The 20,016-nt window shown below is 43.1% G+C and overlaps 1 protein-coding gene across 1 annotated transcript; it reads right to left on the bottom strand.

Moving 5' to 3' along the window:
* Positions 1–3,426: 3,426 nt before the first annotated feature.
* Positions 3,427–19,762, bottom strand: tnfaip8l1 (tumor necrosis factor, alpha-induced protein 8-like 1). The gene is made up of 3 exons (XM_041935136.1): positions 19,267–19,762; positions 7,600–7,879; positions 3,427–6,357 (listed from the first exon to the last, which is right to left on the bottom strand). The coding sequence occupies exons 2-3, from the start codon at positions 7,869–7,871 to the stop codon at positions 6,069–6,071; spliced, it is 561 nt and encodes a 186-aa protein (XP_041791070.1). The 5' UTR covers positions 7,872–7,879; positions 19,267–19,762; the 3' UTR covers positions 3,427–6,068.
* Positions 19,763–20,016: the final 254 nt, after the last annotated feature.

The following is a 20,016-nucleotide window of genomic DNA, read 5'->3' as shown; positions in this document are numbered from 1 at the left end:
TCTGTCGAACTGGTCCTCCTCTTTAATGCCTGGAGATGCCTCCTCCTCTACCATATACATACCACCCCTGGGGCAAAGTATGCATAAACATGACCTACTTTGCTACACGGATGACACCCAATTGTCCCTTCAAATATCTCGACCTGTAACCAAAGGTGATTGGGATTTTGCTCCCTGTTTAGAGATCTCAGGCAGACAAACTCAGTGTCCTCCTTACCTTCGTGGGGCCATAAATCTGTTTACACAGTCATGTTGTGGGGACTAGCCTTCCCTTTGGGGACAAAACACAAGTCTCCATAAGATAAATTATTAAATTTTAGGGTGACATTGTCAAGGGTAGGATAAGGTTGAGGGTTAGGCAAGTGGTGAGTCTCCAGGAAATGTAATGGAAATAGGACCGTGAGTGTGTGTGTGTGTGTGTGTGTATTAAATTTGCATACTTGAATTCATTTCTCTTAAAAGTCCTTTCCTTCCAATCAGCCACCTACTTTGTGAGGTCCATAAATAACGTGGCAACGAAACACACAATCATCGCAGATTCAAAGCCAATGTGGAATAATAAGTAGCTGTCACAGTTGCTGTGCACTTGCTGTCTGGCCGGGCAGTCTCTCGAGTCCGGTAGCCTTCACTCCATCCATTATATTAATGTTCTGAATATGTGTGTGAGTGATTGAAGGACAAACATAGACAGAAACTATTATATAGCAAAGAAAAATTCTCCTTTTGAGCTTGCTGCAGTGTTTCTAACATTGTCCTGCTCAAAAAGGAGGCCTTTTCGCCACCATGGTGTAGTTTTTGATAACGGTGGAACAGTTGGGAGTAGGGGGAAGACAGACAGAGCATATGGCCTCCTTGTAACCTTGTCCACTCTCTCCTGTAGCGCTCCCTCCCTTGTTTTGAGTCCTGTAACAGGCCGACTGCCCATCGAGAAGCAGCAGAGCGTGTGTGCTGGGACGCTTCAGCTGCACGCGGTGTGTGTGTGTTTGCTGAACTATGCCACTGCAGATACAGTTTCCTGGTTGAATTTCTTCGAGCTGAGACAGACACAGAGAGAGAGGGAACACGCTGCTGAACACCTTACATAACTCGGTGGAAAAGATAGATGTTAAAGCATTGCTTTGAAAGGCGCAGACCTCATGTCTGTCAAAATTTCCTGTGCAAAATGGCTTTTAGTCACAGTGTGAATGCATCTGGGCACTTGGGAACTTTCTATAGCCACCTGGACAGCAGAAATATGTATTTTGGAGAGGATTATATGTGCTCACACACCACTGTATTTGGCTCTGTGTCTACTCAAAGTGAAAATGAAGTTCTCGAGAACACAATGTTATTTTATGTGGTTTTAAATATGTACGTGAGCAGATGCTGTCCTCCCTGAAGTGTCCAGTGTTGCGCTGGTGATAATCCTCAGGGCCTCTGAGCGCGCGTGTGCCGTGTGTGCGTCTTCAGCTGCGTCTCTCCCGTCCTCTCATGTATATTTTTGTGTTGTTTGCTTTTGGATTCCCCTCCGCCGTGCTTTTCATCCTTGAACAACACGTCAGTCAGGTGCTCTCTGAGGACTAGAGCGAGAGAGGAAGAAAGAGAGAGAGACGTGGGGACACCAAGAAAGAGTAAAAGAGAGACAGAGAAAAGGGGAGGAAGACAGGGGGGGAAAAAAAGAGTTTTGAAAGACTTCTAACTTCCAAGCTGACTGTCATAGCTGTGCTTGCCAGAGGGGAGAGCACCTTTAAGCATACTGGATGAGTAACGATGTGGAGGGACTACAAAAGCAAAGTAATACATAATAAGCAGCGCTCACTCTGCTCTGCTCTGCCAGCTAACCTACATGAGATTGGTGTTGAGAAAAAATTCGGAAGTGCTTGAAAGGTCAGCAAAGGCCTCGTGTAAAAGGGGGCTTCTCCTTTAACGCTCTGCACACACTGTAATAAGATTTAGAGAGTATGGACGTAACTGTTAGATTGGGATGTCGGCCTGGAGACATAGATTTCCATGGAAATGAGGAAGTAAAACAATGTGGTGACTAAATCACAATGTGACAAAATGCTTTACATATTGTCCATACATACCTCAGTCGTATCCACACAGTGATTCACTTGTTACCTCCTGCAGAGGATTTAACCTGCTTCTCTGTTTATGCTGCAGCATAAAAACCAAACAAATACATATTTCTCTGCTGCTTTTGTTTCATACAATAAAACCTTCATCGTTGAAGTAGCTGCATCGCTTTCTTCTTTAGTGCCACTCATCTTTTGACTGCAATCCCAGTCCGTTTTCACTCATTAGGCCTAAAAGGCATTTTCGTTGGCATTGATGATAAAAGAAAATCTAGAAATATGACTGTGTGATGTTGTACGAGTGCAGAGAATCGCCTGCTGTTTGAACACAATGCCCTGTGGTTTGTTTTGTCGCACCACCCAGAAGTCAAACATTTGGGTGTTTGCGCCCGTATTGACAGCCGGCCAAACTTCGCAGTGTTACGCCAAAACCAACTGCCTGTATCCTTGCAGGGATGGACCGTGATAATCTGGCTCAGTTTGTCCTTCCTAACAGTGTTGCACGTGTGCAAAGCCAAGCAAAAGAATCATTCCTTTGTCACAATTAATCCTAAAGAAAAGTATGATGCTACAATAGCTCAGCTCAACTTTGTTTAGTTCAGGTTACAAGTCTGGACCACAAATCATAGCTGCGTAATCTCTGGACATGAGTGGAAAGACGAGTGGGCCCTCTGCATGCTTCATTTTTTCCAGCTCCCTCCTTCTTAGGATGCAGGACAGCTCCTTTGTAGTCACTTCATTATGTAGAAATGATAATTATGCCCCAGTGGAAGCTAGCTTCACCAAAATGTATTAAGAGCCCTCAGTCACATCCACTGATAATCATGTCGTGACTGTCATTTTCAAATTTTAATTTTCAGAAAGCGTTTGAGCGAGACACACAGACACCGGAAAAAAAAAAAATAAAAAAGCAAACTAAAATTCTAAACTTTCAATACTCCCTCAAATACTTTTTATTCTCTTTTCACCTCTTACACAACTGCCCTAAAATAGAAGAAGAACAGAGATGAATCATTAAAGTTGATGTCAGGATGTTTTTCCTTTATTTGACATCACCGTTACGTCAAATAAGAAGCAGAAGAAGTACACAGAGAGACAATGAGACGTGACTGAGCTGTACTCACGTCTTGTTTTAGTCATAAATACATTGTAGCTCTCGAGGGTGCATCCACTAAAAGAAAAAAAAAAAAGCATGTTGAGATAATGACCATTAGATGATAATTGGGCACTTGGCACTGCAGTAGCCTTTCAAGTGTGCTGCAGGGAGGATCTGCAGTCGTGCTACAGGAAGAATTATCATTCCAAAGTCTGAGAAGAAGCAAAGTCAATGACAGATTAAACTCAAACTGAATTCACACTGAGTGTTGCTTGTACTACGCTCGAAATTAAACTGCAGAATGTTTAAATTTCCAAAAAACAGAAGCAATAACTTTCCATCTTACTCACATCCTGTTCTACCCTTGACCGTGGTGTGGGCCTGCAGGAAGTGGAAAAAAATGACCCAAAACTCGAATTGTTTGTCAGCAAGATGGGTTTGCGTTTGCTTTCGTGGCTTCCTAACAATGCCGGGAGCAGGAGGAAGGGATTTGGCGGACGAAATCCAGGTCAGACAGAGTCAGATTACCCCCTCTCCCGATTTGGCAGGGAGATTCCAACACACAGCAAACCGATGGGAGGACGCTGGACGCTCGATAGAGGGGAATAAAAGACAAGAAACTGATTCTTTTAAAAAAGTAAATTGTATTATATTTGTCGCGTCTGGATACAATAGAGACACAAAAACAATCATATGTACATGAGTGAAAATAAAAACAGTTAAAAGTTCACAATAGTAAAAATGATAAGTATGCTTAATTTAAAAAGCCTTCAGTAAAACAAGGGGCTGCTGCAGAGGTTAATGGAGAACTCTACTTTGTGTGTCATGGATTTGAAACCGAGGGAGATTTAAACTAACCCTGAGATGTGGAGGGATTGGAGAAAATGGCATCCAGAGATAATTAAAGTCAACTGTTTTTGGGGACTTAGAAAGACGGATTTACTTTAAAGCCTCCCAGAATGATGCAGTCAGAGTCAAATGAGTCTAACAAAGGGGGAACATACCGAGGGAAGAAATCTAAGAATTAAAAAGGCGGATAAAAACACAAACAGCCACCACCTTTGTCTTCATTATCACCATTGGCAGGGTTATAATTATCAAGTGCACACCGTTTTCTGAAACATTGCTCTGGAAAAGGACCGCATCAAGGGCAACGTCAGTCTTCCTTTCTTTGGCGGAGCTGCTGTGGATGGAGTTAAAGTTTCAGCAATCCTATCTGGAAAAGCACAGCGCTTATTACACGGCTCAATTTCCAATTCTCTCACAGGTACGCACACAAACACACAAACACACACAGGCAGAATGCAAAATGAGGCCGCGGCACCAAACAATCTCCCAGACAGGCTCAGTGATACAAAAACACATAGACAAAAAGGAAAGACAGTTATTATGTGAGGTTGGAGAGGGATAGTAGTAGGTGTTCAATGCTTTTTTATAAGGAAGAAACACAACATCTTTCACTCCATTAAAAGGACCCGCACAGCGCAAACAGAGATGGTTATCTCCATCACATTACATGAGGCTGCTGTGTGGTGAAATGGAGTGGCTGCTCGACAGAGGCAGGCTGTAGGCCATTATACCACCCCAGAGCGGGGAGGTATAATTGCAGAAGGAGAGTACAATCAGGTGCTGTGTTTGTCTCTGCTCTAATCTCTATACCCTGCCTGGTCTGTTTCATAGACGCGAAGCTGCAGTTTTCGTCCGGCCTTTCATCTGACTGCTCACGGGGAGTCTTTTTAGTTCAGATCTGTTAGAATTCAAACCAGAGCTTAGTTTTTTTATTTTGGATAAACCTGAGGCAACAGCGATAAATCTGAAACACAGCTGACCCTGGGCTCCAACATCTATTATGACGAGTAGTTGGACTGTGCTTGCGCTTTATTCCCTGCTGACAAAGCGCCAGAGCAACCTTTCGCACCTGGTGCCACATTGTGCCGCTCCGTTGCTGTGATTATGACATTTTTAGAGGGGGAAAAAAAAAAGTTTGTCCGAGCAGATGAGCGTATACAGCCAGAGAAACGTTGGACTCAGCGCAGAGACAATCAGCAATACACAGCACAATCAAATTGCTTCATGTTTATGGTCCCCCTCTGACCCAAATACTTCATCTTTGTTGTGGTGGCCATAAACCAGACTATTAAAAGCGAAACTGGGTTTATAGGTGCCTTCTAAACAAAAGCCTGGCCCCTCTACAAAGTGGACTTCAGTGCATGATGGTAAGAGCTGTAAGAAGCAGGCTAAGCAGGATTACTCAAACTGCTGTGCTTCACATGGTTTCATTATCGCAGGAAAGTACAGTACAGCGCTTGTTCAGGATTGAGTGCAATACCACTTTTAGAAAAAATGAACAAACAAACAAACAAACAAAAAAAAAAAAAAATCAGCTCTTTATGTTCTTGGGTATCTGGAAGAGACGGAAACTCACACTCTCTCCCCTCCCGGCACCCCAAAAACCATTTTCGTCCATTAAAAGCACCTTACAGAGATATAACTGAAGGCCTGTGCCTGGATTCCTGTCTTTTTGATTGAGTAAGAGAGCAAGCATAGTGCCCTTGGAATGAAGATAAAAATGTTTTTTTTTTCAAGGCACAGTTGTCAAGGCTCCTACCCCTGAATATACTGATAAGAGCATGCAGTTCTACATTCATTTAAAAAACAAAAACAACAACATCTGCTGGGTTTTGTTTACCATGGAATAACAAAAAGACAGGCTGGAGAAGAAACAGACTTTGGTAACTAGGCAGAGGAATTTCAGTGTTATAGTAACGGCGGAGAGGCGCACACGCAAACGCAAAGCAACACGTGAAAAATAAAAATGTTCATGATTGTCACTTTAAAAGCAAAAAAAAAAAATCCTGCAAGGTGGTACACGAAGAGTGACCAGAGGTAAAGGCGCCTGAGGACGAGGCCAGCAGAGGTCAGAGGTTCCCCTCGTCCAGCATCTTGTTGACCCCGTTACAGATCCTCTGCAGGTGAGCGCGGTACACCTCCGAGGGCCCGTACAGAGCCGCCAGGAAGTCGCAGTCGGCGAAGTGATTGAAGACGTGGTTGACTCGCGAGTGGCTCTTGGCTGTCAGGTGGCGTTTGATGGCCTGGTGCAGCAGTTCACGGCAATCATTCAAGATGGCGCTCATGACGCGGCGGTCAAAGGTGAACTCGATCTGGTGGAAACTGACCGCCGTCATGGCCAGAGTGTGGACTTTCTTCCTGTGAGACGAGGAGGGAGAGGAGAGGCTGTCAGTTTCTAATTCTGACTGGAGCAGCAGAGGGAAGTAAAAATAGAAACTGCTGTCTTGTGATTTTCTTTGGAAAAGTTTCACAACCCCCCCCCCCCATCAGTTATAGTATTGTCCTTCACAGCGATGCATCTCCATGCTAACATAATCACCATTCTCCATACTGTGCACTAATGTCAGCTTCACATGCCTCCAAGCTGAGTCTTACTATTTTAGCGGAAAATATATAAACTGATGTGAAAGTCAATTTCCTTAATTTGCTTCCATCAGCACACAAAAATGTACTTTAACTGTTGTTCGCCCCCGCTGGAAGCTCTCAACCAGAACCCAGATTTGTCACCTTCTCATACACAACACAACAATATTTAAATACATGGAAGAAAGTGACAAAACTTCACTTAAATACTTTGGGAAATACGCTCATTTGGCTTCTTTCTGAGTGTTTAACGAGGTTGATACTTTCCTCATGTCTGTGCCAGGACTCAATTAGCCTGCTTTGTGTAAAGAAGAGGAAACAGCTAGCTGGCTCGGTCTAAGCTTCATTAATATGCCTACCAACACATCTAGTGTAGTCTAGTCACTTTTAAAACAGCTTAAATTAGCTGCACATCTCTGGTGAGGTATTAGTGCTATGGCTGGATTGTATTTACATGTAACGGCCAGCGATGCTGACTGGCCATTTTGCCAATGGTTTGTCGATACTTCTGTAGTTCTTTAGTCAGAAATTCGCTGTGTCTGACGGTTATTAAGGTCTAAACGATACGACAGTGTTTCGTGGTTCTACGGGAGGTCCCCTGCTGTAGGTGAACAACGGCCGGGTGCAGTGACTTCCCAAAGCGTTGTCATCACAGAGAGGCTGGCAGACAACAGTGGAGAAACTGCACAGAAGTGCAGAGCAGATCGATTACCCATTCTGTGTCAAGAAGCAGTTCCAGCATGCAACTTCCTCAAACATCAAATCGTCAGTTTTACTGTTTCTGTGCAGATTAAACAAACAAGATAAGATAAGTGTTGATGAGCATACAGTATTGATGAACTTTGGCCAGAGCCAGGCCAGCTGTTCCGGTCTTTATGCTAAGCTAAGCTAATTACTTTTTGCCCTGCACGTAACATACAGACGTGAATGTGGTATCAATCTTCTCATCTAATGCTCGGAAAGAAAGCAAGCACAGCGCATTCCCCAAGACGCCGAAGGATTTTTATTGACGCCTACCTGAAGTTCTCCACCAGGATCAGCTCCTCTGTGCTGAACTGGTTGTTTCTGTAGAGCACCCCGAGCTTCACCACCATCTTGATCAGGTTCTTGATGATCTTCTGGGACTCCTTGCGGTTGCGGGTGTACTCCTTGGTGACGCGGTACAGCTCGTCCAGCAACTCGCTGCTGGTGTCGTCGATGAAGAGGTTGGCCACGCTCTTGGTGGCCATCTTGCTCATCAGCTTCTTCTGCGCCTGCAGGGCTAAGCTCTTGGTGCTGAAGGAGTCCATGGTCAAGTCTGGGTCAAGATGCAACAGAGAGAGAGAAGAAAACTTGAGTTAAACTGTCGTGCATGTAACAGTGGTGGACTTATTTCCTTTCCTTTTTCCTTTTTTTTTTTTTTTACAGCTGATATGAAACTAGAACAGTGAGAATGAGTTTCCTGGGCAGTAGCTCAGACTCTCTCATCCTGAAAGCAAGATGGGCCAAACATAACACTGACAGCCTGCAATGTGTGAGGTTATTGCAAATAACATCTACACTAATACTGTTTAAACTGCAGGGCCAAGAACTGTCCCCTTTATCAGATAATGAGCTGTGGCAGCTGTCAAATTAGTCCCAGCAACCCTCTGGCTCAGAGCCTGCAAGGTAGTTAGAGAAGAATGTGTCATTCTGCTTGCAAGAGCGAAGTCAGCTTCAGCACGACCACACACAGCAGACAATGTAATCTGGGCCCGTCTCATGCTGAATGCATTCAAAGAACAAGGTGTGGATGCGTGTGTGAGTGAGCAGGAGACAGGCTGTGCCAACTCATTCAGCTTGATTTATGTATGATGCTGTTTCTGAGCGTGTGTCCGTGCACCCAAACAGGGTGACTCAGTGAAAGGCTGCACCCACGAAGGAGGGCGCATAAATAGAGGGGGTCAGGAAGACCGCCGGCTCTCGCCCCACAAATGAGACAGGTCCACAGCATGGCGCATCTTTTCAGCAGCATCTTGTTCTGCGGGTTGCTTGTTCAGCTTCGTACGTTCAGTCTTTGAAAAAAGAGTGAATCTATTTTCCTGTACACTCTCTCTCTGACCTTCACACAAGTTCAAGGATAACCTGAGCGCACACGAGCGTAAACAGGCAAGAAAAAGATGATTTCAACAACTGCCCTCCCATAACGGTGCAGGGGGGAGAGACTGAGGGTAAAGAGGAGGGCGAAACTGTGCTTGAAATTCAATTTGGATATGACATGGCCACCATTTTCAAAAATCTATTCTGACGCAATTATACAGAAAGAACCAAAAAAGTCATTAATTTTATCTTAAATCGGACTCATAAAACAAATCCCTAAACTCAATTTTGGGGATCTTGAAACTGGGCTGCGACGACTAACTTATTTTCATTCATTTTAATTGTAAAAATGTGTCAGAGAATGTCTGTTACAGTGTCCCAGAGCCCAAGGTGGTGTCCTCATATTACTCGCTTTGTTCGATAAATTGGAGCTATTTTTGCAATGATGCAACAAATAAAAAAGCAGCAAATCCTCACATTTAAAAAGCTGCAGCCAGAGAATGTTTAGCATGGATGCTTGATAATTAACTTGTTTGAGATTTTCTGTCACTCAATTAAGTGTTTCAGAAAAATTTAAGATGATGGTTTATTCCCAGTACTGTCTGCAGACGTTTATAGATGAAAACTGCATGTCAAGTCTCCTCCACTTCAGAGCCTTAGATGCAATTTTCCCCCAATTTATTATGTAAAAATGATACTACAAGGTAAGTGAACACTTTTGTCCAATCAGCCCAATCAACAGCCCAACACCCAATGACTATTCACTTACTATCATAAATCACAAAGAAAAGCATCAAATTCTTACACTAAAGAACGATTAATTAATTATCAAAATATTTGGCAGTTAATTTTCTTTCTGTTCCTAATCGCTGCAGCTCCACTGTCAAGTACTGAGAGCTGCCAAAAAAGCTCAATCCAATTCATGCTCTTCTTGCTTTAATTAAAAAAAATAATAATTTAGATAATTTCAGTTCTTCTTAGGCTGCAATTAACATTTGACAAGTTTGGTTTCCTTTGTCAAATGAAAAAAAAAAAAAAGGGTTTTTGAGAAAAGCTGGCCTGCAACTAAACAATGCTTTCATTATCGATTACCCGCCCATTATTTTCTGAATTCACAACTTGCTTTGTCTCGGAAATGTCAGAAATAATTGAGAAATGTCTGCTTTAATTTCCCAAAGGCCAAGGTGACATCTACATAAGCCTTATTTTGTGTGATCAAGAGTTAAAAACACTGAGACATTAAGTTTACTATGATATAAAACAGAGAAAATCAACAAATCCTTACATTAAACTCAGATAAGAGAGTGGATGGAGTCTGTGCTTGTAAAAGGACTCAAACGATTAAGAGAATTGTCGCAAATGAATTCTTTGTCAATTGACTGATCAGTTGTGCAATCTTTTCAGCTCCACAGACAAAATATGCTTATATTCCTCCTTTATATTGAAAATATTTCAACACCAATGCCCTATTGTGTCGCATCTGAGGCATCAAGGAAGCACAAATAAGTAAAACACGTCTGCGCCCGAGGGGGAAAAAACAAACTATAAAACGGGCTCCACAGTCAGTTCTTATTCCCTTCACACATTTCCATGTCACTGACACGTTAAATTCAGCCCAATACACCACTATCACAGTGAAAACAATATAATTATATTTGAGCATTGTCCCATTCACATCACAAGAGGGGCTTAATCTTTTTGCAATATCCCTCCACATGAAAGTAACCCGAAAGCTTAGCTGAAAATCTCTATGACTGGCAAATTGCCTCTCCACGTGCTGGAGAATAATAAAAATCCAAAGCAGGAGAGATTCTATTACTGCAGCAGACAAAATGAACGGTGACACATCCCTGCTGGGTGACTTGTGATTTTTACTGTTGTTGGTACTAGAAGGCAGTGCGTCTGCTGCTACAGTGTGTGACTTTCATTCCTCTCTCTCTCTTTCTCTCTCTCCCTCTCTGCAATGCCTCTCCAAGAATATCAATAAGACTCCTTGGAGAGAGTGTCAGCAGGATGCTTCCCAGGGAGGAGACACATGAGGAGAGCGAGAGCAAAGACAAGAGGCAGCGAGATGGAGGGAGAGAGAGAGAGAGAGAGGGCGGGGGTGTGTTATATATCAATCCTGAAACATCGGGGAAATGTAGGTGTTGAATGAGAGGTCATTTATACACTGCCTCACTCTGAATCTAGTTTTACTCCCTCTCTCTTTGCAGGTGCGGGATGTTTAATCAGGCCTCTCGCCGTGCCGATTGAGGATCACTGGCAGATCCCCCCATCGACCGTTTCACCGCGATTGTAACACTAAAACTCGCCAAGCTGCACTTGTTACAGAAAATCCTGCCCTGATGCAATGTGTGTGAAATGGATAACAGAGAGAAAGACACTAATGATCAGACTGAATAAAAATAAGAAAAATAAAAACACAGAAAACAAAAGGGGACATCTTTATTTCTATTTGAGCAGCGCCTGAAAACAATCACTTAGTCCTGCTGTCACCCTCTAATCACTTCGGTCAGCCTCAAGAGGACAATCGCTTATCGCAACGCTTAAGAGTAAGTCCTCATTTGCCACCCCCTCTTCCTCTCTGCACCCTTGCTGATGGACGTAGAAGAGTTTAGAGAAGCGGAATGGATAATGGGCACATTAAGAAAAGCAACCTCTTTCTCAGATTGGATGGCGATTTCATAGTGCTCATTAAATCACACTCTCGTCGGGGACCGGAGACATCATAGCTGTCAGCTCCGTGCAGCCTGTCGGTTATCAAAAGAAAAAGAGGAGGAGGAGGAGGGAGAAGAATGAGGAAGGGAGGAGTGTTTACCCATGAATACAAACATTTTAACGTGGTAGCACTTAGGAGTTACAGACCCCTAGCACTCTCTTCTTAAGGATGGAGGGAGATCCTCACTTCCCCGCCTCCTTTTCCCCAAGGCAAGAAGGCTTTGTGAAAAAAAAGGTCCTCGAGGGACAGGTGCTCGGAGCGATGAAAAGGTTTTCGATGAAGGAATCTTCTTTTTTCTGGTGACTTTGCAGCATGAGAGTGGTTAGTGCCAAATCTAAATGGCCTGTGAAGTCCGATGCCCAGGGAGAGCCTGGCCAGCCCTGACACAGCGTCTCTGTCGTATTTATGGGAGGCAAAATTTTAAAGGATTTAAGACAGAACAAGACACCACGGCAGCAAAAAACTGGCCGAGTGTTGCTGCAAAATAGACAAGCCGCAGCCATCGGTGCACGCAGAAATCACACAAACATCTGCACGCGCGTGCGCGTACACATCACTGATAGGCCCGCTTTGCCGAGCAGCTGAAAATGAAAAACAAAGACAGATTGCGGCAGCCAACAGCTCCTCAGCGTAATCACTGCGGTTAGACGGGCTACAACATCATCAACTCGCTCAGAACAAGCCAGCATGCATTCACTCACAAAGACATGAGGGCAAAAGCTGAGCAAACATGACTCATGGAAATGAAACCGGACCCTACACGCCGCTGGATGGATGTCTTGTGACAGTGAGGGAGCCTGGGTAATGCAGGGCCTCTCGCACCCTCCTGCAGGCGCAGACAGCCCTGTCAACCCCGTCTGACTGAGGGGTCGAGGTAAAAAGAGGCTGTGATGACGAAGAAATAACCTAACCGTCCCCTCTAGTCCTCGGAGGATTACTGAAGCTGGTGAAGCTCTATAGGCCCTTTATTATCCGGGTTTAATTTGCTTCGCCTCTTTGAGTTTCATGGCAGGTAAAGCTGTCTGCGTCAGGGACACTTTTCCCAATTCATCCGGGGAAAGGGGAAGACGTGGGATGACAACGCCTACTGGCTGTTGTTTTCATTTAGCGCTTTCACAATGTGACCGTTGTGGAGACCTCTGAGACTATTGCAGTGAATAAGGGCTGTAGAAATGACTTGGAAATCCTGTTGCTAAGACTTTGAAGCACTTTGTAACTCCTTTGAGCCTCCAGAGGTTGACTGTATTAAAATGAAAACTATTAGTGATGATTACTAATTTTTGATATTAGGGCTGCAACTAATGATTAGCCCTGTTCTGTCAGTGGGTAGAGACTGCAATGTCTCATCTAATTCTGGAGACATTCATGCTCTCTTGAGGATGAACCATTGTGAATTTGGTGAGGCTCTGATGTATCATCTAGCACCATCCACTGGATAAACTTTCAATACCTTTCAATACTTCAGTTTATACCTGCAAATCTAATGACCTCAGATTTGCACTCTTGTTAATTGCTGATTAGCAAACGTTAGCATGCTAACACACTAATCTAAGATGGTGAACCTGGTAAGCGTTACATCTGCTGAACATCAGCATGTTAGCATTTTCATTGTGCAGCCTGATACAACTGCATGGCTGTAGACTTTCAGCGTTGTTTATTGTGAAATACTGGAACCTTTAATCCTGAATCCTTTAAATGAAACAACCCAAGAAAGAAAAATGACTTTGGTAGAACTGCTCTCAATTCCTGTCATCATACTACAACTACAAACTGTGATTAGTGGTCTCGAGCAGACATTGCTTCTTTTCTTTTAGTTGAGAAGCAAACGACAGTCCCAAACCCAAAGATATGCAAATTACAATGATATAAAACAGAGTTTTGAGTAAATGTTTGGCCTTTTTTCCTTGATAAATAACTTTAATTATTTATGTTGACTGACTAATTAGTTAACCAATTTATTGCATCAGCACCATTTCATAGTATCTGTGACATCTGCGATTGGTGAACTAGCTTTGTCACCTATGCTGACTCACTTTACAATTCGGAAAACCAAAAAAAAGAGATAGCTACTGTAACAACATAGAAATTCCAAACACGCTACTTGACATGAGCATGTCTTTGCCTTTTGGCTGCTCATATATAGATTAAATCCAACATGATGTGAGCGTGGCGTTTGTTTTCCAAAGGGGGGGACATTGAGAGAGATCCAGGATGCAGCCTCTGCATCAACTGTACTCACTTGTCAGTCAGACTAAAGCTGAGGTGTGACAGGTGAGAAAGAGCCAGAAATTGGATACACCTGTAGCTTCCGCCCCCTCAAACCCATGCCATCACGCCTCGCGAGGAAGAAGAGGCCACGGCACCCGAAATATCACCACTCTAATACCTGCTGCCAATCTAGACAGCTTGGTGGATACTGATAACAGCCAGCATAAAGGGAAAACACATAAGGAATGTGTTTCTACAGTGCTTGGCCACCACAAGTTGCTAAAAAAGCTTTGGCAGACACTGTAGAACTTTCCATGACACTTCATCTTACAAGTGATTGGTTGATGGCAGCAGAAAATGTCACGACTTTCATATTCTTCAGGGATCAGTAGTCACACGGATTGGGACACTGTGACCCTGACAGGGACGACTCCATCAGCAGAGAAAAATCTTCACTGCCATAGGATGAAGCCGATTACTGAGAGCAGCCCTGTATTTGTCGAGATTTACTGCTGTCTAACTTTCAGAACAGACATAAATCATACCCGAATCATGCACCACATACAAACAAGCCTATAATCCGGCCTCAGTTTAATGTTTGTCCATAATTACCTCTGATATTTGATACTACCCTTTTTTACTGCTGTGTACTCAACAAATTAGGTCAACATCCAGAATCTTAATTAATAGTTTCCAGGTGTGTGAAATACAAAAAGGCTCTTTCTTGATTTTAATCCTTCACATTTTCAAAAAGCTTAAACCCTGGTCACCCAGAGGTCCAATACACACACCGCGTAACTGACGCATCCCCAGTTTGAGCCCGGCCGATGACCTTTACCATATGTCCTTCCCCCTGTAGTCCGACCCACCTCCTCTCTCCTGCTGTTTCCTGCTGCTTTGGACTGTTCAATAAATGAAAAATACTATGACACAATATTCTAAAAGCTTAAAACTGGTCAAAACTGGAGAAATACTGTGAGCAGTGCTCAGAGAATCCATTTAGGGCCGCGGCTAAAAAAATATTATTATATTGATTTGTTTGCTGATTATTTTCTCAGTTAATCACTTAATTGTCTGGTCTATAAAATGTCAGAAATGTCATGAAAATGGTCCATCACAATCTCCAGAAGGTTATGACATACTTCAATTTCTTGTTTTAATTTGACTAGCAATCCAAGAGTGATTTGTTTGGTATTTTTATTTCACAACGATGCCAAATTTGTGTGTCCAGTATTGCTATTGTTGTTGTATTGGATTGCATTATAATTCAAGACTAGTGGGGCAGACAAAATAACAAATAATAAACAATACAAGCTACAATAACATATACAGAGTTGAATAAACACCTCTATGACAGTACCTGAACATGATAGGCTTCATTAGGGGAGTATTTATTGCAGGGCCGTTGAACTGGATTGGATGATGCTGCGCTGTGTACACACTCTGAACGTATTGTGTTTGCTTTGCTGCCTTTTGGTAGAGCTCCCATGAGTAAAAGGTAAATAGAAAACGTGTGTGAATAGGGGGTGTCTACAAGACCACAGCCCTACCTTTTCCAAAGCCAGTTTCAATAAAAGCTTCACAACACTGCAGTTGCCAGAAAAACAAAATCACAAGAAAATTGTGGACCCCGGAGAGAAAGTTTGACAAAAGCGTCTTGATCATTGCCAAAAGCATTACGGATGTCATTAGAATGAGTTCTTATCAGGAAATCTTGAATCACAAAACTTCTTTCTCCACAGACCCCCCCCCAGCTGTATGATATAATCCGTCTCCACGTTGAGAAACAATAGACAATCCTGCTTGTTATATAAGGTACATCCGTGCTTTGTGTTCAGAGAGGACAAGTAACCACTCAAACGAGCTGTACTACTGGAACCACTCCACTGTTAGGGAACCAACAGCAGGATTTCAGGACAAGTGAACGCTGCAATTTCATCTTTCATCAACTTTTGTAGTGTTTGTCTCGCTCTTCTCTTGAGATGTTGCATAACAGAGGAGGTGCTGACTGCTAATAAGAGTCGGCGCTGGCAACAACGTGCGTGTTAACAATCGTATGTGTCTCTCACACTCCGGTTCACTGACTCTAACATGAGAGCCATAATTGCACCCAAAACAGATGCCGCTCACATATGTGAACATGCATGCTTTTGTTAGAGTCGATCATTGTATGGTGGTGCTGTCGCTTTCTCATCTTCCCACACAGTCATCATCTGTGAAGACTTGTGCAGATCTGCTGAGAAAGGAGGCAATCAGTGCACCATGCCCCATCCTACCCTTTTTTAACGGTTTTCTCAGATCTGCCAGAGCCCGCTGAACAATTAATAATTAACACATCGGCATATAATGGATCGGGGATTAATAATTTAGCCTGCCGATTTGGACTAAAATAGACCCGAGGCTAAGAGGAGCCTGCTATGGCGCAACAGGTTGGGGCAGAGATGTGGGACAGGGATAAAGGGTGGACTACCAGCACATACAGGAAGAGACGGTGGCTGGGAGCTGATGGCGTTCATTTAGGAACATCCGTCAGTGTTACGCATGCATAATAAGGCTGGGAATACAGTAGCTGCTGCGCTGCCCGAGGCCGGGCCAACACAACACTCACTGACAACATTTGTTCTGGCATTAAAATTCATAAGTGGGTAGTTGCTTTATGGTTACAACTGAGCTGATTTGGAATAACACATCAGTGGAAAAAGAAAGATTACTAAAGAACAAAAAGAGCAGTCCACTACTCTCACATGAGTTCACTTGACTGACACATCCAAGTTTTAATTACACATTATTTACTATATAATTAGCATATTAACTGTGCTGCAAGTAATGCAAGACATAATCAAGGTGCTAACTGGTGCTTCAGCTATGACTGATGTCTGGGCCTGTGACATTTTAATTAAGGCCACCATAAGAGCAGGACACATTATGACTAATTTTCTTCTCTTCAAGCCCAGAGAGCATAATTTGTTAACTCAGTACGCCATTGGAGTGGCAAATACCAGTGTGCTTGGCCGCAAGAACAGCAGGGATGGAGATCATTGAAAACAGAGGGGGACCAATATGAGAGGATATGACTGTGACTAATAAATGACTCAAGTGCGATCTGAAATGGGTCCCATCCATTGGCAGATAACACCATCCCTCACTCTCTCCATTTCAAACAATGCCATGATATTTGCAGGTCAGGCGGCTCTGCTCTTTCAGACAAGGCCACATGCTCCGAGTGTTTCGGGTTTCCAGGGAAACTGCAGGCCACCTGCGTGCTCGGCTGAACTTTGCAGCCTAGTAAAAGCAGGTCAAACACCTCTCTTGTCTTGTCAGTGAGTTACCATGGCTTCTCCACAGCAGGACTCAACGGTGTCTCCAGAATTACTGCTGCAATTTCAAGCTCTGCCCTTAATAACACTGCATGGGGAATGTCTGGCAACGTGACTGCATTGTCCTATTCTAAAGGAGGAGGGGATCCGCACAGATACAGTTACACTGAAATATACATAGATGAGGCTCACCAGCATCTGCTAAATCCTGCTGGGCAATTATTGAATATCGTCATTTCTCTCTGTCTTTCAGAATCCCATTGTGCTGAAGCAATAATAAAGTTGTTGTGATGCACAAAGCTGTGATTAATGATGAAAGGCAAATAGTCATTAAAACCAGTCACGGATGAAATCTAAAATAAATGGATTTTAATTGTATTTCTATTGTGCTGCATTTTAATGTTGCTATATTTTAATGCTGTCCAAGGCAATGGACACCAATTTGATTATCTGAGGGCTGTAACTAATCATTATTTTCATCATCGATTATTAACCAATTATGCTATTGAATGATTAATGTGTCATTTAAAAAAAAACGCCCATCATGACTCTGCAAAGCTTAAAGCGGAGCCTTGGGCTTGTTTGTTTTGTCCAACCAGCAGTCTGACACCCAAAGATATTCAATTTACACTGAAGACATTGCTTCTTTAGTGACCCCTTCACATGCCAAATATGTTGGGAACTAATGGTTTAGCTGACAAAGTGCCAGAAAATAGTGCAGAAAATGCCCATCACAATTTCCAAGAGCCCAAGAAAACACCTTCAAATTGCCAGTTATCGAATCAACAGTCCAAAACCAAAAGATATGCAAAGTATAATGAAATAAAAACAGATGAATTGATCATTGGAATACAGTTCCTCATTAAAACTATGACAATCTACTAATAGATCAATCAACTGGTCAATACAGTTCTAGGTTATTCAGCCTGTAGTGTTACACATACTGACAACTATGTTTATATATACTGTGCATATGTTGAAATAAAGTCCTACGGTTCTTGTGTTATAGTGAGTTTGGCCCTGATTCACTACAGCGGTTGTCAGCCACTGCTACCAACAACAAAGATGCGAGGGGCGCCTCGGCAACTAAAACAGAGTAGGTCCAAAAACGGCAAATCATCTCACCACTGATACGGCTAATGCAAGGAGAGAGGCAACTCCACGTCCTGATCCAAGGCCATAATTCATTTGACATGTCTGTTGAGGCTGTGCATGATAATGTGTGCTGCTACCTGCCAGAGCCTTGGCTGCACAGTGAAGCTATTCATCCACACTCGAGCCTTGTTCTGGGGAGAGGCTTTACAATGTAAACACAGCAATGTGTTACAAAACATATCAGTGTTTGCAAAACATATGTCTTGGTTTGGATACGCAGTGGATTATGCTGGAAGTACACAGAGGCTTATTAGGTGTCTAAACCAGCAGGGATAAAGGCATTTTCTTGATCCCTTTCATTCGTATTCTCCTGCATTTCCTCAGTTTTTTTGGTGAGAGGTTATAGAGCAGACTCACCATGAATGTAAAACACACGGTTCTTGTAAAATACTGTCTCACCTGGCCACAGGACACACATATTATCTGCCCAGGGCTCAACAGATTGTTTTATCCTTCATCCAATCTCTACAAAACACAGAATAATTCAGCAAACATGACCCAAGGGCCTACAAAAGCCTAAAATTTGACATCTGGATGATATTAGTGCAAGTGGACACACCTTCTGACAAGTTATTAAACTCCAGCCCTTGGTTACACCAAATACAGCTATCCATCAATAATTAATAGACTTGATTAGCATTTTTTCTAAAAAAAAAAAAAGGCCGAAATTGTTTAATTTATAACCTGACTTCCTCATTTTATCCTCTAAAAATATGCACGAGCTGCTAAAGAGCATTCTGTTTCTATTTATAGCGCAACTAACAAAACTGCCAGCTAATGACTTGCCAACGCCTAATCCATTAATAACTCATCAATCAGGCCCATTACTATAATAAACACCCATTTTACTCCACAAAGTTGAAGCCATTGTTGTTGCTGCTAGCTCTGTTATCATGATGCTATATTTGAATCGCGCCCTCACTGATATGCCTGAAATGATTGACCGTTACTTCCGCTAACTTTGTGTTAAAACCGCAGCCTGTCAAAGAAAGACAAGCGACCCGAGCCGAGCTGAGCCGAGCGGCAAAACCGAGCTCTGCCCGTTGACCGTGAAAAAGCGGCCGCACGCCGACAGCAGCAAACATTTTAACGGCCTAATAACTCGGGAGTGATTGGACCGCAGGCCTCTGATCATAGATGCGGCCCCTGATTGTTTGCTGATGGGATGGTTCATCAAAAACCGGTCGACCGTTAAGATCAGCCCGAGCTCCGGCGACATGGACTCACCTTTCCTTCACCTCAGTGGGGACACGGGAACGGTCGGGCAACAGGACGGCAAGTTAATCTGAGCGGAATCTCTCAAGTCTTCATCCTGGCAGCACAGGGAAAAAGTCGCTTCACAGCATGTTTTTGTTTGTTCGCTTGTTTTGTTGGATCTCTACTGTAAAAAAAAAAACCAAAAATGACAAAAAACCGTCCTCCCCTCCTAGCGCCTTTTTTTGTTCTGTAGCCGTGTATCAGGCACAGATGTGTAAATTATTGAAGGAGTGTTTTCTTCTCTCGGCAGCCGTGAGATCGGTTACAAGAGTTGGTTGTAACTCGATTCCTCCTGCTCGTAAAAAAAAAAGTTTCAAACTTGAGGGGGACCTGGAAATCAGCAGATTGATGTTGGCTCGGGCCAATGAAGGAGCAACAAGGGGAGAGGGCCAGCCCAATCAGGCCAGAAGAAAGGACCTTTTACAGCCAGCACATTCCCTGCCCCCATTAGGGTTTCCAGTAATTATCCTTGTCCAGTTCCCAGTCCCAAGGCTGAGAATTTCCCAGAGGAAACGGCGTTAAAGGAACAATGAACAGGAACTGTGTGCAGCAGTTTTTCTGTCATGGGCTAAATTATTTACTGGCTTGTTAAGCTACACATTCATTAAATACATTAAGTTAGCTGCATCACAAATTACTTTAAAAATGTAACAATTTCCATTTCATAGTTGCACGACATTAAATTAATTATGAGAATGAGAAAGATTTTGTAAGCGGATG

Source organism: Chelmon rostratus, chromosome 4 (genome assembly GCF_017976325.1).
Source record: "Chelmon rostratus isolate fCheRos1 chromosome 4, fCheRos1.pri, whole genome shotgun sequence".
In the NCBI taxonomy this organism is placed as follows: domain Eukaryota; kingdom Metazoa; phylum Chordata; class Actinopteri; order Chaetodontiformes; family Chaetodontidae; genus Chelmon; species Chelmon rostratus.
The sequence above is the reverse complement of the archived record's forward strand: the minus strand, read 5'-3'. Positions and strand labels throughout refer to the sequence as shown.